Source organism: Cyprinodon tularosa, unplaced genomic scaffold (genome assembly GCF_016077235.1).
Source record: "Cyprinodon tularosa strain WSP-4 unplaced genomic scaffold, ASM1607723v1 ctg67, whole genome shotgun sequence".
NCBI lineage: Eukaryota > Metazoa > Chordata > Actinopteri > Cyprinodontiformes > Cyprinodontidae > Cyprinodon > Cyprinodon tularosa.
In genome coordinates, this window is record NW_024039418.1 from 2,059,979 (window position 1) to 2,086,157 (window position 26,179).

The window sequence follows — 26,179 nt, forward strand, 5'->3', positions numbered from 1 at the left end:
TCTGAGATTAAAGTCAGAATTCTGAGAAAAAAGTCAGAATTCTGACTTTAATCTCAGAGTTCTGACTGTATTCTGACAATCAAAAAAGTCAGAATTCTGAGAAAAAACTCAGAACTCTGAGATTAAAGTCAGAATTCTGAGAAAAAAGTCAGAATTCTGACTTTAATCTCAGAATTCTGACTGTATTCTGACAATAAAAAAAGTCAAAATTCTGAGATTAAAGTCAGAATTCTGAGAAAAAAGTCAGAATTCTGACTTTAATCTCAGAATTCTGACAATAAAAAAAGTCAGAATTCTGAGATTAAAGTCATAATTTTGAGAATAAAGTCAGAATTCGGACAATAAAAAAAGTCAGAATTCTGAGATTAAAGTCAGAATTCTGAGAAAAAACTCAGAACTCTGAGATTAAAGTCAGAATTCTGAGAAAAAACTCAGAACTCTGAGATTAAAGTCAGAATTCTGAGAAAAAAGTCAGAATTCTGACTTTAATCTCAGAATTCTGACTGTATTCTGACAATAAAAAAAGTCAGAATTCTGAGAAAAAAGTCAGAATTCTGACTTTAATCTCAGAATTCTGACTGTATTCTGACAATAAAAAAATTCAGAATTCTGAGAAAAAAGTCAGAATTCTGACTTTAATCTCAGAATTCTGACTGTATTCTGACAATAAAAAAAGTCAAAATTCTGAGATTAAAGTCATAATTTTGAGAATAAAGTCAGAATTCGGACAATAAAAAAAGTCAGAATTCTGAGATTAAAGTCAGAATTCTGAGAAAAAACTCAGAACTCTGAGATTAAAGTCAGAATTCTGAGAAAAAAGTCAGAATTCTGACTTTAATCTCAGAATTCTGACTGTATTCTGACAATAAAAAAAGTCAAAATTCTGAGATTAAAGTCATAATTCTGAGAAAAAGTCAGAACTCTGAGATTAAAGTCAGAATTCTGAGAAAAAGTCAGAATTCTGACTTTAATCTCAGAATTCTGACTTTAATCTCAGAATTCTGACTGCATTCTGACAATAAAAAAAGTCAAAATTCTGAGATTAAAGTCAGAATTCTGAGAAAAAACTCAGAACTCTGAGATTAAAGTCAGAATTCTGAGAAAAAACTCAGAACTCTGAGATTAAAGTCAGAATTCTGAGAAAAAAGTCAGAATTCTGACTTTAATCTCAGAATTCTGACTGTATTCTGACAATAAAAAAAGTCAGAATTCTGAGATTAAAGTCATAATTTTGAGAATAAAGTCAGAATTCGGACAATAAAAAAAGTCAGAATTCTGAGATTAAAGTCAGAATTCTGAGAAAAAACTCAGAACTCTGAGATTAAAGTCAGAATTCTGAGAAAAAAGTCAGAATTCTGACTTTAATCTCAGAATTCTGACTGTATTCTGACAATAAAAAAAAGTCAAAATTCTGAGATTAAAGTCATAATTCTGAGAAAAAGTCAGAACTCTGACTTTAATCTCAGAATTCTGACTTTAATCTCAGAATTCTGACTGCATTCTGACAATAAAAAAAGTCGAAATTCTGAGATTAAAGTCAGAATTCTGAGAAAAAACTCAGAACTCTGAGATTAAAGTCAGAATTCTGAGAAAAAAGTCAGAATTCTGACTTTAATCTCAGAATTCTGACTGTATTCTGACAATAAAAAAGTCAGAATTCTGAGATTAAAGTCAGAATTCTGAGAAAAAAGTCAGAATTCTGACTTTAATCTCAGAATTCTGACTGTATTCTGACAATAAAAAAAGTCAAAATTCTGAGATTAAAGTCAGAATTCTGAGAAAAAACTCAGAACTCTGAGATTAAAGTCAGAATTCTGAGAAAAAACTCAGAACTCTGAGATTAAAGTCAGAATTCTGAGAAAAAAGTCAGAATTCTGACTTTAATCTCAGAATTCTGACAATAAAAAAAGTCAGAATTCTGAGATTAAAGTCATAATTTTGAGAATAAAGTCAGAATTCGGACAATAAAAAAAGTCAGAATTCTGAGATTAAAGTCAGAATTCTGAGAAAAAACTCAGAACTCTGAGATTAAAGTCAGAATTCTGAGAAAAAACTCAGAACTCTGAGATTAAAGTCAGAATTCTGAGAAAAAAGTCAGAATTCTGACTTTAATCTCAGAATTCTGACTGTATTCTGACAATAAAAAAAGTCAAAATTCTGAGATTAAAGTCATAATTTTGAGAATAAAGTCAGAATTCGGACAATAAAAAAAGTCAGAATTCTGAGATTAAAGTCAGAATTCTGAGAAAAAACTCAGAACTCTGAGATTAAAGTCAGAATTCTGAGAAAAAAGTCAGAATTCTGACTTTAATCTCAGAATTCTGACTGTATTCTGACAATAAAAAAAGTCAAAATTCTGAGATTAAAGTCATAATTCTGAGAAAAAGTCAGAACTCTGAGATTAAAGTCAGAATTCTGAGAAAAAGTCAGAATTCTGACTTTAATCTCAGAATTCTGACTTTAATCTCAGAATTCTGACTGCATTCTGACAATAAAAAAAGTCAAAATTCTGAGATTAAAGTCAGAATTCTGAGAAAAAACTCAGAACTCTGAGATTAAAGTCAGAATTCTGAGAAAAAACTCAGAACTCTGAGATTAAAGTCAGAATTCTGAGAAAAAAGTCAGAATTCTGACTTTAATCTCAGAATTCTGACTGTATTCTGACAATAAAAAAAGTCAGAATTCTGAGATTAAAGTCATAATTTTGAGAATAAAGTCAGAATTCGGACAATAAAAAAAGTCAGAATTCTGAGATTAAAGTCAGAATTCTGAGAAAAAACTCAGAACTCTGAGATTAAAGTCAGAATTCTGAGAAAAAAGTCAGAATTCTGACTTTAATCTCAGAATTCTGACTGTATTCTGACAATAAAAAAAAGTCAAAATTCTGAGATTAAAGTCATAATTCTGAGAAAAAGTCAGAACTCTGACTTTAATCTCAGAATTCTGACTTTAATCTCAGAATTCTGACTGCATTCTGACAATAAAAAAAGTCAAAATTCTGAGATTAAAGTCAGAATTCTGAGAAAAAACTCAGAACTCTGAGATTAAAGTCAGAATTCTGAGAAGAAAGTCAGAATTCTGACTTTAATCTCAGAATTCTGACTGTATTCTGACAATAAAAAAGTCAGAATTCTGAGATTAAAGTCAGAATTCTGAGAAAAAAGTCAGAATTCTGACTGTAATCTCAGAATTCTGACTGTATTCTGACAATAAAAAAAGTCAAAATTCTGAGATTAAAGTCAGAATTCTGAGAAAAAACTCAGAACTCTGAGATTAAAGTCAGAATTCTGAGAAAAAACTCAGAACTCTGAGATTAAAGTCAGAATTCTGAGAAAAAAGTCAGAATTCTGACTTTAATCTCAGAATTCTGACAATAAAAAAAGTCAGAATTCTGAGATTAAAGTCATAATTTTGAGAATAAAGTCAGAATTCGGACAATAAAAAAAGTCAGAATTCTGAGATTAAAGTCAGAATTCTGAGAAAAAACTCAGAACTCTGAGATTAAAGTCAGAATTCTGAGAAAAAACTCAGAACTCTGAGATTAAAGTCAGAATTCTGAGAAAAAAGTCAGAATTCTGACTTTAATCTCAGAATTCTGACTGTATTCTGACAATAAAAAAAGTCAGAATTCTGAGAAAAAAGTCAGAATTCTGACTTTAATCTCAGAATTCTGACTGTATTCTGACAATAAAAAAATTCAGAATTCTGAGAAAAAAGTCAGAATTCTGACTTTAATCTCAGAATTCTGACTGTATTCTGACAATAAAAAAGTCAGAATTCTGAGAAAAAACTCAGAACTCTGAGATTAAAGTCAGAATTCTGAGAAAAAACTCAGAACTCTGAGATTAAAGTCAGAATTCTGAGAAAAAAGTCAGAATTCTGACTTTAATCTCAGAATTCTGACTGTATTCTGACAATAAAAAAAGTCAGAATTCTGAGATTAAAGTCATAATTTTGAGAATAAAGTCAGAATTCGGACAATAAAAAAAGTCAGAATTCTGAGATTAAAGTCAGAATTCTGAGAAAAAAGTCAGAATTCTGACTTTAATCTCAGAATTCTGACTGTATTCTGACAATACAAAAAGTCAAAATTCTGAGATTGAAGTCATAATTTTGAGAATAAAGTCAGAATTCGGACAATAAAAAAAGTCAGAATTCTGAGATTAAAGTCAGAATTCTGAGAAAAAACTCAGAACTCTGAGATTAAAGTCAGAATTCTGAGAAAAAAGTCAGAATTCTGACTTTAATCTCAGAGTTCTGACTGTATTCTGACAATAAAAAAAGTCAAAATTCTGAGATTAAAGTCAGAATTCTGAGAAAAAGTCAGAACTCTGAGATTAAAGTCAGAATTCTGAGAAAAAGTCAGAATTCTGACTTTAATCTCAGAATTCTGACTTTAATCTCAGAATTCTGACTGTATTCTGACAATAAAAAAAGTCAAAATTCTGAGATTAAAGTCAGAATTCTGAGAAAAAGTCAGAACTCTGAGATTAAAGTCAGAATTCTGAGAAAAAGTCAGAATTCTGACTTTAATCTCAGAATTCTGACTTTAATCTCAGAATTCTGACTGTATTCTGACAATAAAAAAAGTCAAAATTCTGAGATTAAAGTCAGAATTCTAAAAAAAAAAAAAGTCAGAGATCCAGAGATTAAAGTCAGAATTCTGACTTTTTCCCATACTAAACTGAAATAAAATTTAAAAAGCAGTTAACTTTTTCTTTTTTTTTTCCAGTGGCCCTAATCCTCTTCCGTAGGTTTGGCCTTTCAAATGAAATCTATAAAAAAAAAAAAAAAACACCGAAGATTGAACACATTAAAAACACTTGTAGCAACATGACTAAATGCATTTATTTGCAGATTCATTTATATTTCCAGCAGAAATCTAAATCTAAGCTGACTTTGAAAATTAACAGTAGAATCAGACGCATTACTACTTATTTTCAAAATCTGTCATAAAATAATAAAAAAAACATCCAGATTATCTTTCTTTCAAAAGCATGGTTCGTTTAGATTCTTCTCATTGATCTCCCTCTTTGTGTTGCTTCTATGTTTCCCCAAGCTCTCCCCAGACAAAGGATCCAGCTGGCTTTTGACAAGAACTACTACATCGAGCCGTCGTTCCAATGTCGCTTTGATCACATCGAAATACGTGACGGGCCGTTTGGCTTCTCTCCGCTCATCGATCGCTTCTGCGGAGGAAACAACCCGGGCCTCGTCACCTCCACAGGCCGCTTCATGTGGATCAAGTTCACCAGCGACGAGGAGCTGGAGGGCCTCGGCTTCCGCATTCAGTACACCTTCATCGCAGGTGAGCGGTGAACTCCACAAAGCCCCCTCAGAGGGAGAGGGGGTTGTTTTCTTCCATCTCTAAAGGTGCTTAGTGAGATCAGTGAGGAGCTATATCTGATTAACCTTCACTGCAAAGAGCCTAATATATACAGCAGAATCAGACATTGGAGTTTCTAAGAATCTCTGCTATGTTTGATCATCCATCGCCTCTATGGGCTCTTTAATTTTTCAAAGCTCCCGACTGTCCGTCGTTTGCTTCTCTTGTGTGGCAGCTCAATTTAACAGCCTTTACATCTAAACCACGTGTGTCTAGAAATCAGTGTCTCCCATCAGGCGAGAGATAAAGGAACCTCTCTGTGCTTTATCTGGCCCGGCTCGGTGGGACCAGATCGTGTGTTCTCTGCTAACCCGTTTCTGCTCCGAGACTAATGTTCCTCCTAAATTTGATCATTTCAGACCCTGATTTCCATCTGCACGTGGGCGGACTGCTGAACCCCATCCCAGGTACGCTCCATGGCGTCCGAGCTCCTCTGTGCTCGGTAGCTTACTGGAGGCTGTCTCTGAGTGTGATGTGAATGCAGGATGTTCAAACGTAGCCTGACAAGCCAGTAATGGTGCATGAAGGCAAAGGATGTACGCACACGCACATATGCATAGTTATAAGACAGCGAAAGGGCATGCACCTCTTTTATCTTTCTTCTCCCTCCCTGTCTTTGTTCCTCTCTCTCTATATTGTCATTTGCTATAATCTTCTGTCCTCACTTCTATTGAACATTAAACTCTTTTCACTCCCAAACCAAATCCATTGCGTTGCGTTTTTTTCAACATAACCGTTCCTCATTTTCATGTCTCCCTTCTGTTTCTCATCCATTTTTTCTTACCTCTTTTGCCCGTCTCTCTCCTCCTGCAGACTGCCAGTTTGAGCTCGGAGGATGGGATGGGATTATTCGCTCCAGTCAGGTGGAGGAGGAAGAGCGAGTTAAGCCTGGTGATGCTCTGGACTGTATCTGGACCATCAGGGCTCCCCCTCAGTCTAAGGTCAGCTCAAAGGACCGTATTAGTCAGGCAGCTGACTCCCCAGCTTCCATAACAATCTATCTAAAAAAGAAACCAGGAAAGCTTGAAACCAGCGGGATTTGATCTGTGAGAATGAGTCACCGTCAGTCTTATTTTATCACCTATAAACATTCATATCCTCACTGCCTAAAGATTAAACACATTTTTATTTTTCTGTGGATGTGGGGATTTAAATCAAGTCCAGATTCCTTATCTATCCATCCATTGATGCTGAGATTAAGCACATAAAAGTGACACTGAAATGACTTTAACCACAAAGGCTCTAACATCAATTAAACTGAGACTTTGACTATAACCAAGAATAACAAAAGACTAAAATGTCTTGAATGTTATGAAGCACTTTGCTGGATCCTCCTCTGTGCAGCATTCATGTTAAAAGCATTTTTTTTCTAGGCTTTCAGCAGAAAAAGGACAAAACTGATCCCCATTCTTCCCATTATCGAAAAGTTGTTTCATTCAGGAATGTTTTTATTGGTAGGAACCAAAAAAAAAAAAAACAGCTGGTTAAAGTTATTCTGATGAAGAAAATAAATTAAAGAAAGACGCACTTTAAGTTAAGGAGGTTACCTGCTGCTAAATATTTCCCATTACTATTATTCCTATTAGAAGATCAATGTTTCCCACAAACCTTTAACCTGCAGGTCAAAGTTCATTATCCAATGCTGCTGTGTATTTAATGTCTGAAAGTTGGAGTTTTTCTTTTGCATTAAGCCAGTGGCAAATGTAATGCAGTAAAATCTCCATGTGTGAGTAGGCGTGGTTCTGCTTAAAGTGTTAAATGTTCCATCATTCTCTTCCTACGGTTTAGAGTCCTTCTGATAAGAGAGCTGATAAAATGCAGGAATGATCGGAGCGTTCTACTGCTGAGTGGAGCGTAGATTAGTGTTTCTCTCCTGGCATGTTGCCTCTGACCCCTGACTGTTTTTTAAATGTGCTTTATTAGCATTTAAACATGTGAAAATGTTTTGAAAAACGTGATAGGTTTGTGTTTCAAATAGCAGTTAGCACTAAAACAGTAAATCTCACTTAATACACACTTTAACTACATGATTACCAAATCCAAGGCCAGACGAATGCAGAATAATGCTGCAATAATCATCCCTGCAGGAGTGATTAGAACTTGAAAAGTCTACAAAGAAGTGGGGTTCAGATTAGTTCAAAGTAGGGATGCACGATATAATCGGCCCCCTATCGGTATCGGCCTTAAAACTGAATATCGGACATCGGCCACCCCACTGATATTTAACCCGATATTTGATCAGCTTCTGAGTTTCTAAAGTCTAAAAAAAAAAAAAATACTACTTCTTCTTCTTCCTTAAAAACTTCTTTTTTACAGACTTAAAAACTTCTAAAGACTAGGGAAAAAATATTGATACATTAAAATATAACAATATCTTCATATGCTGATATATTTCCATTTAAAAACACCATATCAATCTCTTTTACTAATGAAATATTGCTATATGTCATCGTTATGCCACGAAATCCCCCGAAAATTCACGAAATTTTGCCATATTTTTATATGTTGATATATTGACGCGGTATCGATCTATTTTACTAACAAAATCTCACAGGAATTTGCAAAATATCACGAGAGTTTGTAACAGAACGATTAAATTTCACGAGATTTTGAAAGTAAAATAGATCGATACCGCGTTTTTAAAAATCAATTTGATATCAGCATATGAAAATATATTTGAGTATATTATTTTTCAAAGTATCAGAAATGGATAACAAAACTGCTATTTTCAATGACTACTTATTTTTGTCCAGCTTTAACATCGGTATCGGTATCGGTTATCGGCTACATGAGTTTTAAAATATCGGCATATCGGATATCGGCCAAAATCCCAATATCGTGCATCCCTATCTGTTTTTTTTCTTCTTTTTTTTTAAACTTTGTTTATTAAGCAAAATGATCTCAGACAATATTTCACATAAATGTAGTTTTTTTTTTTTTTTTTTTTTTTACAAAGACAAACAAGAAAAAAAAGGAACCTACCCATCAAACAGCAAATGCTAAATACAAGACCTCTTTAAATAGACATAGACACAGCCAGACATAGCATACTAATCATTTTTCTGCGTGCCCCCCTTAAAGGAATAGTACACCCAAAACATGATTAGCCTTCATTTTCTACTCACCCCCATGCTGAACAACACTCTGGAGTACTTTTTTGATATCTCAAATGCATCTGGAGATCTGGGAGGCTTCTTGCTGTCTGCTGACATTCAAATAATGGAGTTCTGTGGCGCCCGAGGCAGAAAGGTCCATAAAAGTCCACAAAAAACGTGTCAATATTCCTCCATACTGCTCGTCCAATGTATTCCAAGTGTCCTGAGTGGGTAGCGTCCATAATTTACTCGAAACGAAGTCATTTAGAATGTTTTTAGAGCATAAACAGTAGTGTATAGGATTTCCTGAAAGCACGCGCCTGCGCGTTCAGGACGCTACGGAAGCCGGCAGACCAAACCAGATGAAAGTGCGCATTCAGCGTCTGCTCTGCCGATAATGCAAGCGTAGAAGAAGAAATGTGCTGTTTACCTGTGCAAAGAAAGAAACAACGAAAGAAAAATGTCTGAGGACTTCAGTGTTGAGGAAGAGCATGAGTTCTTTGCCGAGCTGAATGCGCACTTTCATCTGGTTTGGTCTGCCGCGGTTTCCGTAGGCTCGTGAACGCGCTGGCGCACGCTTTCAGGAAATCCTATACACTACTGTTTATGCTCTAAAAACATTCTAAATGACTTCATTTCGAGTAAATTCTGGATGCTACCCACTCAGGACACTTGGAATACATTGGACGAGCAGTATGGAGGAATATTGACACGTTTTTGTGGACTTTTATGGACCTTTCTGTCTCGGGCACAATAGACCTCCATTATTTGAATGTCAGCAGACAGCAAGAAGCCTCCCAGATCTCCAGATGCATTTGAAATATCAAAAAAGTACTCCAGAGTGTTGTTCAGCATGGGGGTGAGTAGAAAATGAAGGCTAATCATGTTTTGGGTGTACTATTCCTTTAAGCGTTGGGGTCAGGAATAAGTGAGATATCAGACTTGTTGACATATTCGAGGAATGGTCCCCAAAGATTCCTAAACATTCCACTTCTACCTATCAAAGAAAATAGAGCATGTCCTCGATCCAACGGATGTGTGAGGATGGTACAGATTTCCAGTTCAAAACAATCAGTTGTTTCGCCAGTGGGTGACAAAAGTAAGAACATCTTTCTTCGCTTTTGCAAAGGACGCCAAAGAAAATGTGTCCTGTTGAAAAACACTGTCATGGTTTTTCCCCGGGTCCGTTAATTCGAGTGCAGGTAACTTAACTGAGATGGAGTGTTATAAAAAAATTCTGGACAACGAAGCTTCGATTCGCCTTTGATTCGGAGAGGAGCGCCAGCAGCACGCATCTGCGAACAGCAACTCTGACCCCGCGTGCAACACCGGCTCTTTTTAATCTTACAGTTTCAAAAAGACAGTCCCACAGAGTGATCATACTCCATACTTCATATCTCCAAATATGGAGTTGCTTCCTGCCTTTCTGCTCCCCTGTTAATCAGCTTTTTCTGTGTGTGTGTCGGAGTAAGGTCATTCTCAACCTTCCCATCTGCACCTGTTGTTTTCTACTCTCTGTTCTGTAAATTTGCCCTGATACATATGAACAATAAGTTTTGCTGCAGCTTTAACTTAGCTCTTTACTTCTTTTTGTCATGGACCGAGGACAGATGGACCCAGTATTCAAGGAGAGACAGTCAGTAGGAAAGTTCAAAACGTTTATTAAATAAACAAAAGTGGAGCTGTGGCTCGCGGATCAGCTAACTGATCAGCCAATCAGCTAACCAGTATTTTCACCCCTTCCGAAAATTACTTCCACGGAAGGTTTCCAGATGGATATGCGGAGCAAATCCATCTGGCGGAGTCAGGTTATAAGATATGGGAGACACATATTAAATATATGAATGTTATTGCAATCCATTATAGTTGGATTAATGTGGTAATTCCACTAGACTGACTAACGCTACTAAACTATCGCTAAAGATCAACTAATCTGATCTTTTAAAAAAAGAACAAAATTAAAATAATCTATGAAGTTTTTACTCGCTGGTTAAACATTACTGCATTGCTTAAATCCAAAAATGACTTTTAATTTTCTTTTATCGTCTCAAAATGTTCAGCTTTTTAAAACGAACCTCTGGGGATTCAGAAGAGGTTTTTTTTTTATTGTTTGTTTTTTTTAGCCAGGAGTGAAAAATTCACTGACATCTTCCGATATTTTTGCTGTGATAAGAGGAACCTCATTGAAATGAAAAACACAGCCAGGCTAGCCCTGATTCACAGCAGCTCTGTTTCTCCCTCATGGCTAAGTGACTCATCCCAACCCCTGCTTTGCTCACTGGCTGTAAAATGAACCCAAATTAATGCCCATTTAAATAGTGTAAAGCCACAGATGTACCCAAATCACATAATGAAGTGTCACATAATGTAAGTAATATTTTACGCATTGTGCACATTTCTACATGGCTCTGTCTTCCCTCAGTCTGACCTGACGGATACGTTGCACTGGCCCAGCTTGAGTGTTTGGAGGCCGCAGAGACGATGATCTCAATATAACAGGGGAGCTCACTTCTTCTGCCAGGTAGATGAAGCAGAAAGAACAGAGAAGAGAGGACACTCTGCAGCACAATAGCAGCAGCTGCAGGAAACAGGTGTCCGGGTGCTAAATGTGCCAGAGATTCAGTGACATCACTGTTGTTCATTTAAATCTATCTGGTTTAAGAAATCCTCTTTTGTAACATATCACCCATTTAAATAAAATTAAATCTATTTAATTTGCACCATTTCTACAACAGGGAACTTTAATTTAGTCAAATCATACAGACTGATTTTTTTTAAATCATGGGAAACCCAGCTGATTCCATAGAGTCACTGACTGAGAGAGCCCGCTGCTCCTGGATAATAATAATAATAATTGAGCTTTATAATAATAATAATTCATTTAATTTACAATGCACTTTTCACCAAAAAGGCCTCAAAGTGCTACAAAAAAGCAATTAAAAAAGCATTAAAAAAGAAATACATAGAGATAAAAGAAATAAAATAAAATAATAAAAGCTGTTTTAAATGAGAAAAAAGAAACATTTAAGGGGGACCAAAAGTTTTGCTAAAAAGAAATTAAGGCCTCTTTTAAAACACTCAATGGACTGAGGTGCCCTCAAGGTGTCAGGGAGGGAATTCCACAGATGTGGGGCAGCAGCACAAAATGCTCTATCTCCCATGTGATCTCACATTGCAGAAATTTACCTCTGCATTTAACCCATTCATGCAGAGGAAAGACCCTTTACCCGTGGGGTAAAGGGTCTTTGCTCAGAGACCCAGAGTGGCAATCTGTGGGAGTGGGTTCGAACTCAGAACTCAGATTCCAAGCTCTATGCCCTGACCCAGGGGTCGGTAAATCAAACTGCTGAAAGAGCCATATTGGACCAAAAAATAAAACTGTCTGGAGCCACAAAAATGCACACGTATGGCAACTAAGTGTATTATCCTACTATAGAAAAGGACTATGTGGGCTTAAATAAATGATAAGCATTCATGATTAAATGTTTTTCCTGGAGGAAATGTCACATAGCAGCATGAGGTGGAGGAGCAGTGAACGTTCTCACTGTGTGCTGCCTCACTGCCCTTTACTACGCGGCTTAGGTTTTGTTGCATTGATGAAATTATAGAAACATGATAAAGGAATCTTTCTATGGTGGACGTGTTTCTGTTGGGAGGAGTTTATTGAGTCATGAGGAACCAAGCAGGAACTGCTATCCATCAGAGCAGAGCTCTCTAACCGTGAAATCCCACATCCTCCGTCACCATCATTCCTTGGTGTGATTTATATTTTTAGGATTTGGGGAGAAAAAATGGAAGAAAGTTCCCATCCCTGCATCAGAGCTCTGCCTGTTGGATCTGTGGACAGTTTGAAATCCTTGCAACCAAACTAGCAGCAGTAGTGGAGTTTGGAGATGTAATCCACTTCTTAAATCTATCTTTGCGCTCCTCTAATTTATCCAGAACTTCTGCAATCACACTTTTTCTCTCACCCCCAACATGGTGGTCGGCTGCATATTTCGCCTTCCCTGGAAATACTTTTCCAAATTTTTCTTTTTGTTGTTTGACAACCTCTTATTACAAAGCAAAAATGCAGGCAATCCTTCCGCATTGATGATGAAAGCAAATGATTCGCTCCGTTCTTTGAATCCTCTTTTCTCATCAGCTATCTTCCTTTTTTTCTCTTTGGGATCCATGGCCCTGAGACACACCCACAGCTTTGTTTGCCTGGCATCGCGCCACACTGGTTGGAAGTTGTGACCACTGATCTCTATGGCTATGACGCAAATTATTGTTTAAATTTACTGTATTTATTTTACAAATGTATACAGCATTGGAAAACATAATTAATTTTTGTTTGACCTCCCGAACAGATGGTCTTTACAGTTAAGACAACCAACAGATTTGGATTATCCTGATTATCCATGAGCAAAATTAATGAAATTCAAACCCCGTTTTATTCGTACCCACAACATAAATTTAAACTCTGGAAAATATAAACATTAAAATAGTTACCTTTACCTTCAAAACTAAACAATAAAAAAAACAAAAAAAACAGTCAAAGTCATCACCACCTGCAGTATATTATTGAAGGACGGTTCTGTTCTGGCGCCTTTTCTGTAAAAACATTTACTTCGTTAAATAAAGACAACAAGAATCAAGGATCCTCATTGTCATGATGGATCCATTATATCAGTATATTTGGTTCAGAATGCAAATAAACATTCAGAAACATGAGGCATGTCAGAAGGAAAAGAAGTTCACTTATAGCAGCTTATCTAACTTCTTTAGTCACTGAGTCGTGTAGAAAGATCAACACAGCAGCAGTAAAGTATTTTAAACAAGTTAAATTGACATAAATGAAAAATAAAGGCAAAGTGAAGAACTGCATGTTTTCTGTTGTCCACAGACTTAACTGCAACCTCCTGTGTTTGTACAGATTTACCTGCGCTTCATGGATTACCAGATGGAACACTCCAACGAGTGCAAGAAGAACTTTGTGGCCGTGTACGACGGGAGCAGCGCCATCGAGAACCTTAAGGCCAAGTTCTGTAGCACTGTAGCCAACGACCTGATGCTGGACAACGGCGTGGGAGTCATACGGATGTGGGCCGATGAGAAAAGCAGACTGAGCCGCTTTCGCATGCTGTTCACCTCCTATGTGGACCGTAAGTGGCGCCTTTTTCAGCGTGATTCACTGTGGATTATTATCTCTCATTTGACCTGTATAATGATGATAATGACTGCTGATCACAGGAGACAGCAGTAAGAGAACTGACATAACTAAAGTGCTTTAGAAAAGTATTCACAACTCTTAAACCTGGTGGAAAGTGATCAACTTGAAGTAGCACACTTGTAAGAAGTGTAAAGTGACACTAAACTTGCAACTGAGGCAGACGTTTAAAGGTGCGTAGTCATGTTTTACGCCTACACAAAACCATTTGATCATGATAAAATAAGTTTATACCAAGATACCTATCTATCTATCTATCTATCTATCTATCTATCTATCTATCTATCTATCTATCTATCTATCTATCTATCTATCTATCTATCTATCATGTTGTTTGCATGTAGAGTAATGCATTTGGCAGCTTCATCTCCTGCTTCAGTGAAAACTGATGTTCCTCCTGTATTCAGAGCGTTTCCCTCTTGGAATATTTTTTTTCCCCACAATTAATCTTAAGACATTTTTTTTATTGTTTCCACACTATGCTGGTAGGTGCTAATGTCTTGGCTGCAATTGGCTGATTCCTTGCTCGCCCTCTGCACACATGCACAGTACTGTAGGTCAGCTGTCATCGTAAATATACATGACGGACTTCATTCACTAATAAACTGAGCAAATGTGTGTAAACAGAAAAATATACCAAAGAAATATGCCAGCTGAACTTGACAAGTTGAATTTATTTATATAGCACATTTCAGTGACAAAACAATGATGTACATGGGAAAAAATGGAAAAAACATTGAAGTGGTATTGAGGCAAGACAGGTAGCGTGTGGTAGTAAAATAAAAATGGATAAAAAACAATTAGGAAAACGGAAAAAAGTTAGACTGGAAACTTCACTAATAATATTAAAATAACAAATAATATTAAATAACTAGCAGAACATACGAGTGGAGCTAAAGTTCAACATGTAGTCAATCACAATGATTCTCAGATTTTCTCTCTGGTTCCTACTTTGGCTTAAATAAACGCTTTTGTTCCCAGGAATCAAACAAAGAAAAGTCAACTCCAGTATATTAAGTATTGCTAAATAACCAAAATCTATCTTTAAAAAGCAGTTGTATGATTTGTTGCTGTTTATAGTAATGTGTAATAGAATTCAGCATTGCATAATAAATATTTACATTTTCAATTCTTCTGGCTCATTTATTGGCTTATTTATTCAAATAACTTAAACTCAAACTCTGGGAATCACTGGTTTTAATCAAAATATATCTGGATCCAAACTAAATGGATTTCAACACAGACACCTGTATGTATTTGAGAAATGTAGCGAAGAAGACAAGGAAGTCTCTAGAGCAAACAGGAAGTCTCTAGAGATGCAAAGCTGATAGAAACATCAGGGGTTTCTTTAGATGAGAGTAAACACTCTGGAAAAATGATCTAGAAATAAATAAATGTCTTAAATTAAGTGTATTTACCCTTAATTTGAGTAGGTAAATGAGATAGTTTGCCGATGGAATGACTATTTTTACTCTTAAAATAAGATAATTAGGGGGGCCACATGCCGAAGGCATGGCCCACCTATTACTATTGCACATATTTATTCCGCGTATTATTAGGGGGGCCACATGCCGAAGGCATGGCCCACCTATTACTATTGCACATATTTATTCCGCGTATTATTAGGGGGGCCACATGCCGAAGGCATGGCCCACCTATTACTATTGCACATATTTATTCCGCGTATTATTATTATAGCTTATAGTTCTCCTCGTCCCCTAAAAACTTCGGCGTGTAACTAGTCACGCACCATTCGTCGGATCGGGCCCAAAGTTGGCACACGCGTAGGGACCAATGGTGCGATGCGTGCTTGTATAAAACTTTCTCATTAGTCCGAAGGTTTGCGAATTATTAGCGAAAACGTCGCAAAAAAAATCCCATAGGAAATGAATGGGGAGAGGGAAAAAAAGCATAAAAAACAGCACCTCACTGTGTCGGCATACATTCATGTAGAAAAACAGTTTAAAGCTCAGTTTGTAGATAAATCCTTCGTCTATTTAAAACTGAAGACGGTATGTTGATAACTGCTACGGTTTTTGTATAATCAGACCTCAAGCGCCACAAAGTTTTAGCAAAATCCACCCTTCTAGAGTGGAGAGACTGAAAAGCTAGAGTGTGAGGCAGCCGTTTTTTTAAGACCAAAAAACATTTTAAAATCGCCCTCACGGCCACATATTTATAGCTAGAGTCACCATTTTTGGTCAGTTTGTAGGCTGAAACCTCTGGACTCACACAATGTCTTCAGAATTACGGTAGGATTAATACTTTTCCTTAAAAACGCTCCAGACCGACCTAAAGTCGATGAAAATCAGAGCCGTTTTTCATTGGTTTTGGAGCAGCAGTGGGGAGAAAAACGAATGACATTATATGTTTTCAACTCGTCATAAATATTGTTCTGAAAGACACACATACACCAAAGTTGGCATAGTTGGAGTTGAAGGATTGCTGACGCTCACGATGAAGAAATTTTCTGAATAACTCATACGGTTTTTGCTCAGCAGTCGTTTGTTCGGAGGACATTTTAAGCACCAGAAAGCTGGGTGACTGACCTGCTGCAGCTAGCTCAATTAGAAGCTCAGCTGTGATGAAACGTTTTTTCTTTTTCTTTCTCTTCCCATTCAGGTTGTAGATGACCTACAGCCATGAAAGTTACTCCAATTGAAGACAAGATATAGCTGTCGCTTAGATAAAAAGAATTTTTCAGATATCATTTATGGTTTTTACTCAGCAGTCGTTTGTTCGGAGGGGTGCTTTAGCAGCTTAAAGGTGAGTGAGAGTGAGGTCCTGCAGTTAAAACAAAGGGAGGAGCAGGTGGGATCAGCCATTTTGTTTGTGCTTCGTTTTGGGTTGTGAAAGACCTACAGACATGAAAGTTACCCCAGTCTGAGACAAAGGATAGATGTTGCTTTCACTGAAAGAATTTTTCAGATACCTTTTATGGTTTTTGCTCAGCAGTCGTTTGTTTGGAGGGTAAGCACCTGGAAGCTGGGGGAGAGGGACCTGCTGCAGCTAGCCCAATTAAAAGATCAGGTGTGAGAAAACGTTTTTTCTTTTTCTTTCTCTTCCCATTCAGGTTGTAGATGACCTACAGCCATGAAAGTTACTCCAATTGAAGACAAGATATAGCTGTAGCTTAGATAAAAATAATTTTTCAGATATCATTTATGGTTTTTACTCAGCAGTCCTTTGTTCGGAGGGGGGCTTTAGCAGCTTAAAGGTGAGTGAGAGTGTGTTGCTGCAGCTAGCTCAGTTAGAAGCTAAGGACTGAGGACCCGTTTTTCTTATTCTTTCTCTTCCCATTCAGGTTGTAGATGACCTATAGCCATGAAAGTTACTCCAATTGAAGACAAGATATAGCTGTCGCTTAGATAAAAAGAATTTTTCAGATACCTTTTACGGTTTTTACTCAGCAGTCGTTTGTTTGGAGGGGTGCTATAGCAGCTTAAAGGTGACAGAGTGTGGTGCTGCAGTTTAAACAAAGGGAGGAGCAGGTGGGATCAGCCATTTTGTTTGTGCTTCGTTTTGGGTTGTGAAAGACCTACAGACATGAAGGTTACCCCAGTCTGAGACAAAGGATAGATGTTTCTTTCACTGAAAGAATTTTTCTAATACCTTTTACGGTTTTTGCTCAGCAGTCGTTTGTTTGGAGGGGGAGCACCTGGAAGCTAGCTAACAGTTAGCTTCTGCATCAGCCTGCCTGAGGGCAGCTGCTGACATCTTACTGTGAGGAGGCCGTTTTTTTAAGATAAAAGATTTTGTTCTTGCCTCACGGCCACATATTTGGAGCTACAGTCACCATTTTTGGTCAGTTTGTAGACTGAAATCTCTGGACTCACACAGTGTCTTCAGAATTACGGTAGGATTAATACTTTTCCTTAAAAACGCTCCAGACCGACCTAAAGTCGATGAAAATCAGAGCCGTTTTTCATTGGTTTTGGAGCAGAAGAGGGGAGAAAAACGAACACCACTATGTGTTTTCAACTCGTCATAAATATTTTTCTGAATGACACACATACACCAAAGTTGGCATAGTTGGAGTCGAAGGATTGCTGATGCTCACGGTGAAGAAATTCTTTGAATAACTCATACGGTTTTTGCTCAGCAGTCGTTTGTTCGGAGCTGTTCCTCCCATTCAAAAAAGCCTGAGAGCTAAGGAACGATAGTGCTGCGCTTTTCTCTCTGTCACTGACAGGCTCGTTAAGCGTTGTCAAGGTAACCGTGCTTCAAACAGAGTTTACCTCTGCTGTTTTAAACAGCACATATTAATCTAATGGAGGGTGAAAGCACTGATTTAACATTGGGAAATGGATACTATATGACTGATGTCCATGACACTTCCCTTGCCACTCAACACTGATAGACTTTCAAAATAAGACTCCAGGGACCCTACAAAATAAAAGCCTCTATATTTTTTACATATATTTATTGCCCTATATGGCTCAACATTATGACCCAAACACAACCCCATTTTAGAGAATAGACTCTAGGAGACTGTTTAAAACACACCCTAAGGCAAATTTCAAAATAAAAGCCTCCCATTTCCGCTTCATCTACTGCCCTAATAACATGGAAAAAAGAGTGATTTAACGATTGGAAAGTCATCAACTATCATTGCTGGGTCTGAACATTTTCTCTAAACACAACTCTGTTGGACTTTCAAAATAAGACTCCAGGGACCCTACAAAATAAAAGCCTCTAGATTATACTAATGCAATAATTGATGCAAATGGCTCAACATTATGACCCAAACTCTTCCAGATTGTTTTTATTAGACTCTAGTGACCTTTTCAAAACACACCCCAGAGCAAATTTCACAATAAAAGTCTCCCATTTACTCTGTAATACAGCAGCTATTCACCTAATAACATGGAAAACCAGTGATTTAACATTTGGAAATGGATTCTATATCACTGCTGGGCATGACCCATCTTTTGATGCACATCCATGATAGACTTTCAAAATAACACTACAGGGACTCTACAGAATAAAAGCCTCTTCCTTATACACACTCATACATTCTGGCATATTGCTCATAGCCATTTGTAATTTCATCACTGCAATGGCTCTGAGCATGCGGGCGGAGCCCGCCATTGGTGATTTCATCACTGCAATGGCTCTTAGAAGGCGGGCGAAGCCCGCCAATGGTGATTTCATCACTGCAATGGCTCTTAGCAGGCGGGCGGAGCCCGCCATTGGTGATTTTTTTCATCGCTGCAAGGGCTCCTAGCAGGCAGGCAGAGCCCGCCAACTGCGCTTTACCCACTGCGGTTCAATATGGACAAACCATATTACCCTTGTGCATCATACGCTGTGCACGTCTATTTCCCAGATTTCAGCACAAGTGGCACACAGCTCTCTTTGCCCATGACCTAGCCCTCTTTCCTTCCCTCAGCAGCCCTCAAAGGCGTAAGCAGTTGGTCTGGGGAGCCCCAATGTCACTTGCCAGGGCCGTATTGGCCCAGTTACCCAGACGGGCAGTAGGTGGCCCCCCTCAAAATTTCTTTAGAAATTTTCTAGTTTGACAATATGCTCTTGCAATAAGACAATGCAATTATGTTTTCTTATTTTAAGTGTAAATCATCTTGTTCAATTTGTCATGATTCAGACCCATGCAGAAGACCAAACAGGGAGACCAGGGAAAACAGGTTTTATTGAAGAGATAATACAGAGAGAAGTGTTGCTCTGAACACTGCTCAACCGGAACTGAAAAGTGAGGGGAAGACACAGCGGTTAGTTCAGGCTCAGTGGGAAATTTGACTTGTGAACTTGGAGAAGAGGATTTGGTTGCTGACTCACGTTTCCAGAGAAGTTGTTGAATCCTTGACTCCTCTCTATGTGCCGTGGTTCCAGTGTTTGTCTGATACGGTGGAGGGCGGAACAGGGTTTACCTAGAATGAGGTCGTTTGTAGGTGAACGGAGAAACTGACTGCCACTCAGATTTCCTGCAGTACTTGAACGGGTCGTAGTGGAGATGAATCCCTTTCTCGGTGTGAAGCTCAAACGATCTCTTGGGAAAGTGGATCCAAACCTCCTGTTTGTAACCCCAGCTCAGTTTGTAGCTCCGTTGATCCTTCCAGGGAGAGAAGGTCTGAAAAATCCAGTTTGCAGCATGACTTCCTGCCGAGAGGCAAAGACAAAAACAATGTTAAAACTCAGGTTGACAAGAACTCAGTTTGACTAAGCAAAAATCAGCTTGGCTAGAGTACCCTAAACTGGCAAACACTCTGGTCGAGGTTGTGGCAGTCAGCAGCTTAAGAACACTCCGTTTAACGAGGAAACCATCAGCAGGTGTTTGAGGAGGTGGACCAGAACCAGGTGCCCCCTGGTGGAGGAAGGAAGACAAACACAGAAAACACAAACACACAGACAGGAGTCCTGACACAATTGGCAATATGTCTCTTTTACCTCCTCAATCCAAGAACAAATGCAAATGCATTTTAGAAAAATTACATATCCAGATTTTTATATTTTCCAATGCATGACCAAATAAACATCAAGAAGTTTATTAAATTAACTCAGGAATGAGTGCAGCCTCCCTCGTCATAGCATCAGCCCCCTATGGTGGGGGGCTGTGGAGTAACATAATATTGTACTTAAAAACATGAAATTATTTATGTATTTATTTTTTAAAAGACTATGTTTGAAATGGGATTAAAATGATAGGCTGTGTATAAGATATAAACTAATGATTCATTATTTTAATATTTCATAAAAAACTAGGCTACTCCCCCAGAAGCTTCCGCTTCCTCACATTTGTTTAGGCATGGCTAGCAATAGGCAGCAGAAATGTATTTCTGACTATTTCGAGGTAAGAAATGGTTTTAATTCCCCTATACTGCCGCATTTAGCGTTATTTATGTGCCTATTCATCTTAGTCCTGTGGCTGAAGAAGTCTACGCTAGAATAAGGCTGCATATCACTAAATTTTATGTCTGTATTAAGCTATTTAGTGATAAAGTATGAAATTAGTTAATTTTTTTTGTGTGTGTTTTTTGTTTCAGATATGAAATCATTCCCCATATCCATAGTCGAATGGACTTTCAAGACGTTCAATGCTCAGTTTAGGCTATATTTAGGCCATGTTTTATTCCTGATCCTGTTGATTGGGAGCTGTTGTTTGTTTTGAATGATTAAAAGAGAAGAAATAAAGTTTAAAATGTTCATGCTTTGTTCCGATGCATTTTAAATGGCAGTTTTTGGCGACAAATGTAGGCCTACAATATTATGTTAAAAACGTCAGCCACAGCCCTCAACATAATGACGTCACGTGTTTTCCAACCCAGCCATCAGCCCCCCTCGCTTGAAACAGCTTCCAGAGGTTCACCTGGTATTGACTCAGATGCTGACAACCCCTTTAGATTGTAATATGTAAAACACTTTTTAGACCATCTATATTTTTTCTTTCAATTCCCAGTTATCTTCAAATTTTTTTCAATCACCTAAAATTCTTTTAAATACACTTCAATTTGTGATTGCAAAATGACAAAAAAAAAACTGAGTTTGAATTCATTTGCTAGATGGCTAAATTTAATTTTCCAAGAAAAATATGACTCTATGCTTGAAAGAAAATGGTGCATTGATGCCTTTATTTTTTTTAAACACACAGAGAGAGAGAGCCCACCAGCTGCCACACTATCTACCCACACAGAGAAAAACAGACACATAATTCAGTTCATGTCTTATGTCGTGCTTTCTGTTTGCATAAGCAGTCATTAACAGAAACTGAAGTGCCGTTTCAGCAAAGAAAGCTAATTAATATGCGCAATGTTTAAAAACTAGATATGAGAAAACCAATTATTCACCTTAGCGTTTTTAAATAACCAAAAAGCTGCAAATATTTCAGTGATATGCCGGTCGGTCAGAGCATCACAATGGGCTCTTTACGGGTCACTTTCACCGCGAGAAGAAAGGAATTATTTAATGAATTTTTGGTGAAAGCAAAAGCTTAGAGGGGTTAATAGAAATCACAAATCAAGCTTTATCGCTTTTAAAAAGCCAAAAAGGCTTCAAACAAATGCTGTCAAAGGTGACACAAAGTAGGAGAAATCGCCACCCAGAGAAACACGCTCCTGTTAAGGCTGTAATATTTCCATTAAATGCCTGAATAGGCTGAGATATTAATTGCCACATTCTCCTGCACACATCCTCGGCCCTGCCTGAATGCTAATGTTATTTTCATCAGTAAAGCCCTTACTATTGCAGGCAGAACTTAATAGCTTCCAAATCCAACACGCATTTATATTTTTTTATTACTCAAAGAGCCCTTAAGACCGTTTGGGCCCTCATTAATTCTGGTCACACAGCTGATCTCTGGGAAGTCGGAAAGCTCGCCAGTGACTCCCAAACTTTATTTGGTTAGTCAGCGACTGGATCAAAGTTTGCTCAGAGGTCAGAGGAAACCATTAATCTTTGCCACATGTTGTGTTTTTTTCCCCTTCGCACTTCATCACCTTCGATGTGCCCCTACAAGATGTAAGCCAGACGTTATTAAACACATACACAGCGTCGCTGGAGTACAGCTAGTGGAGCTGCTCGCCGCGTGGTGAAAGGTTGAGGAGCTGTAGACGTGCTTTAAGAGACGGTGTGTTACGAGTTTTAAAGTGCTGAAGGTTTAATGGGAGTGATGTCTCCACTGCGCTCAGTGAGACGTCGACGGAAAGGACACGCTACCTCATCTCTCCGTGTCAAAGCTGTTTAACACGGAGGCAGGGAAAGCATGCAGGGACACGGAATGACTCATATGCAGCTTTTTTTGCTGCATTGATTGTCAGGTTTAGATCTGGAATGAAACAACAGAGAAAAGTTACAGAGTTTATTCTAACGCTGGTGAAGATTCTCAGCCATCCAGGTCATAGTCAGGTCATAGGTCAAAAAAAGAAAATTAAAAACAATCCACTGGACTTTGTTTCCAAGTTTGAAGACATTTCGCTTCCCATCCAGGAAGCTTTTTCAATTCAAAATTTAAATGTGTAAGAAATACTGTTTAGTTGGAGGTTTTATACAGTAGCCCAACAAAGCCTTGTTTTTGTTTTGATCATGCAACACCCCCATACCAAATCTGAGCGGAGCGGTGTCTGCAGTTCAATGCAATGAGGAATGCTCTGATCTTTATATTGGAGAAACCAAACAACCTCTCCACAGACGCATGGTCCAACACAGAAAGAGCGCCCTCCTCTGGACAAGACTCTGGGGTACATCGACACCTTGTGGACAAAGGACATTATTAGGACCAGATAGTTCACATTTTGGACAAAGAAAATAGGTGGTTTGAGAGGGGCGTGAAGGAAGCCATATATGTTAAGAAAGATGGACTCAGATTTCAGCTTTTAAAAACCTACAATCCCGCTATCATCGCAGCCCCAGCCTCTGTACAGGAGAGCGGAGGACCTCGTTTAATTCAGCCAGGCCAATAATTCCTTTAATGACCGACCTTTCAGACACTTAATGGTATGGGGCATTGCAGACTAACAAAAGAAGCCAAGCGACCCCCATCCCCAGGGGGTGGACCCCTTCATCCGTTTCATTTTGAATGTTTTCAAAACAAAAACAAGGCTTTGTAGGGCTATTGTATAAAGCCATGAACTGAACTCTATTCCTGTCATTTTGAATTTAAAAAGCTTCCTGGATGGGAAGCGAAATGTCTTCAAACTTGGAAACAAAGTCCAGTAGATTGTTTTTAATGTTTTTTCTCCCTTATCGCCATTTTTTACATGTTACAACTAAAAAGCTACAGCATATAACATTAAAATTTCACAAAGCTGAATCATGAAAGCTCACAAAGTGAATCGTGTGAGAGATATCAGTGATTATATATATGAAGACCAAGGGACACAGTATACAGGTGCTGGTCATAAAATTAGAATATCATGAAAAAGTAGATTGATTTCAGTAATTCCATTTAAAAAGTGAAACTTGTATATTATATTCATACATTACATACAAACTCATATATTTCAGATGTTTATTTTGTTTAATTTTGATGATTACAAATGACAACAAATGAAAATCTCAAATTCATCATATCAGAAAATTAGAATATTACTGAAGACCAATAAAAACAAAGGATTTATAGAAATGTTGGCCAACTGAAAAGTATGAACATGAAAAGTATGAGCATGTACAGCACTCAGTATTTAGTTGGGCCTCCTTTGGCCTGTATTACTGCAGCAATGCGGCGTGGCATGGAGTCGATCAGTCTGTGGCACTGCTCAGGTGTTATGATAGCCCAGGTTGCTCTAATAGTGGCTTTTAGCTCTTCTGAATTGTTGGGTCTGGTGTATTGCATCTTCTTCTTCACAATACCCCATAGATTTTCTATGGGGTTAAGGTCAGGAGAGTTTGCTGGCCAATTAAGAACAGGGATACCATGGTCCTTCAACCAGGTACTGGTAGCTTTGGCACTGTGTGCAGGTGCCTAGTCCTGTTGGAAAATGAAATCTGCATCTCCAAAAAGTTGGTCAGCTGCAGGAAGCATGAAGTGCTCTAAAACTTCCTGGTATGTGGCTGCGTTGACCCTGGACCTCAGAAAACACAATGGACCAACACCAGCAGATGACATGGCACCCCAAACCATCACTGACTGTGGAAACTTTACACTGGACTTCAAGCAACATGGATGAAGTGCCTCTCTTCTTTTCCTCCAGACTCTGGGACCTTGATTTCCAAAGGAAATGCAAAATTTACTTTCATCAGAGAACATGACTTTGGACCACTCACCAGCAGTCCAGTCCTGTTTCTCTTTAGCCCAGGCAAGACGCTTCTGACGCTGTCTGTGGTTCAAGAGTGGCTTGACACAAGGAATGCGACAGCAGAAACCCATGTCTTTCATACGTCTGTGTGTGGTGGTTCTTGAAGCACTCACTCCAGCTGCAGTCCACTCTTTGTGAATCTCCCCCACATTTTTGAATGGGTTTTGTTTCACAATCCTCTCCAGGGTGCGGTTATCTCTCTTGCTTGTACACTTTTTTCGACCACATCTTTTCCTTCCCTTCGCCTCTCTATTAATGTGCTTGGACACTGAGCTCTGTGAACAGCCAGCCTCTTTAGCGATGACCTTTTGTGTCTTGCCCTCCTTGTGCAAGGTGTCGATGGTCGTCTTTTGGACAACTGTCAAGTCAGCAGTCTTCCCCATGATTGTGTAGCCTATAGAACTAGACTGAAAGACCATTTAAAGGCTTTTGCAGGTGGTTTGAGTTAATTAGCTGATTAGAGTGTGGCACCAGGGGCCATCAATTTTGAACCTTTTCACAATATTCTAATTTTCTGATATGATGAATTTGAGATTTTCATTTGTTGTCATTTGTAATCATCAAAATTAAACAAAATAAACATCTGAAATATATGAGTTTGTATGTAATGTATGAATATAATATACAAGTTTCACTTTTTAAATGGAATTACTGAAATCAATCTACTTTTTCATTATATTCTAATTTTATGACCAGCACCTGTAAAGGTCAGATACTGTTAGGTTAAAAAAATGTAGGTTTGTAAAAGAGAAATTGAGCCTACACAGGAAAGAGATTCAAGCAACTTCTGCAGGAGTGGAAAAAAGCCCAACCCAATTTCAAGCTTTTTTCCCCCGAATCCCCTCCTGCAGCCGTCTTTTATTAACAGAACATAACACATGGTTACAAAACAGTATTTGTTCTGACAGAACAATTGATCAGTTCATAAAGACAGGATGCTCCACCAGAATCACAAGGCAGGGTGGTCTCCTGACTGAATCACAAGACACAGTGGAGCATCCCCTTGCTCAAATGTTTCATAAGCATACATACATTAATTTTATAATCATCATTGAATAAACCTAACAGATACATTGTGCCCATAGGTTACTGTGTGGTAGAAAACTACAAGATAAGTCATTCAGAATGTAATCATCCACCCCACGGTAGAGGCAGCATCATGCTGTGGAGAGGCTTTTCTTTAACAAGAGCAGGGAAGCTAAAGAAAATCTGTCAAAGGATGCAGAAGATTTGGTCGAGTTTTACCTTCAAGCAGATAAAAATCCCTAAACATAAAACTAGGCAGGGGTGGGAAATTCCAGTTTGCAACTTTTAGATCCACCCTTAGTGTAACACACCTGAGTCAAATGGTTGAATTAACTCCTCAGTCAATCCTCCAGATTCTTCACAATCATCGTATTAATTGATTCAGGTGTGTTGAACCAAAGACACATATAAAAGTTGCAGGATACCGGCCCTCGGGAACTGGAATTGCCCACCCATGAACTTAGAGCTACAATAAGCTGAGCTAATTTACAGCATGCCCCCCTTAATGTAAAGCATTCATCTTATTATTGTGCAAAGAGATATTAGGGAATCTTCAGTCCTGACCCTAATAGAAATAGAGAGATTGCCACTATCCCAGGCAAAAAGGTTTTTCTGTACAAACCAGGCTGCATAAATCCCTCTCTGGTGAACTACTTTACCTGAAATAGATTTCACCAGGTGCAGCTGGCATGTACCAGGCTGTATTCCTTAA

The 26,179-nt window shown here is 38.1% G+C and overlaps 1 protein-coding gene across 1 annotated transcript in view; it reads left to right on the forward strand.

The window, feature by feature from the left end:
• LOC119771406 (neuropilin and tolloid-like protein 2) overlaps positions 1-26,179 on the forward strand; it is a 55,480-nt gene that overhangs the window by 19,795 nt on the left and 9,506 nt on the right. The window contains exons 4-7 of the mRNA XM_038267324.1: positions 5,060-5,308; positions 5,746-5,793; positions 6,200-6,327; positions 13,400-13,628. Of these exons, the coding sequence (XP_038123252.1) occupies positions 5,060-5,308; positions 5,746-5,793; positions 6,200-6,327; positions 13,400-13,628 (654 nt within the window). The remainder of the gene's footprint in view (positions 1-5,059; positions 5,309-5,745; positions 5,794-6,199; positions 6,328-13,399; positions 13,629-26,179) is intronic.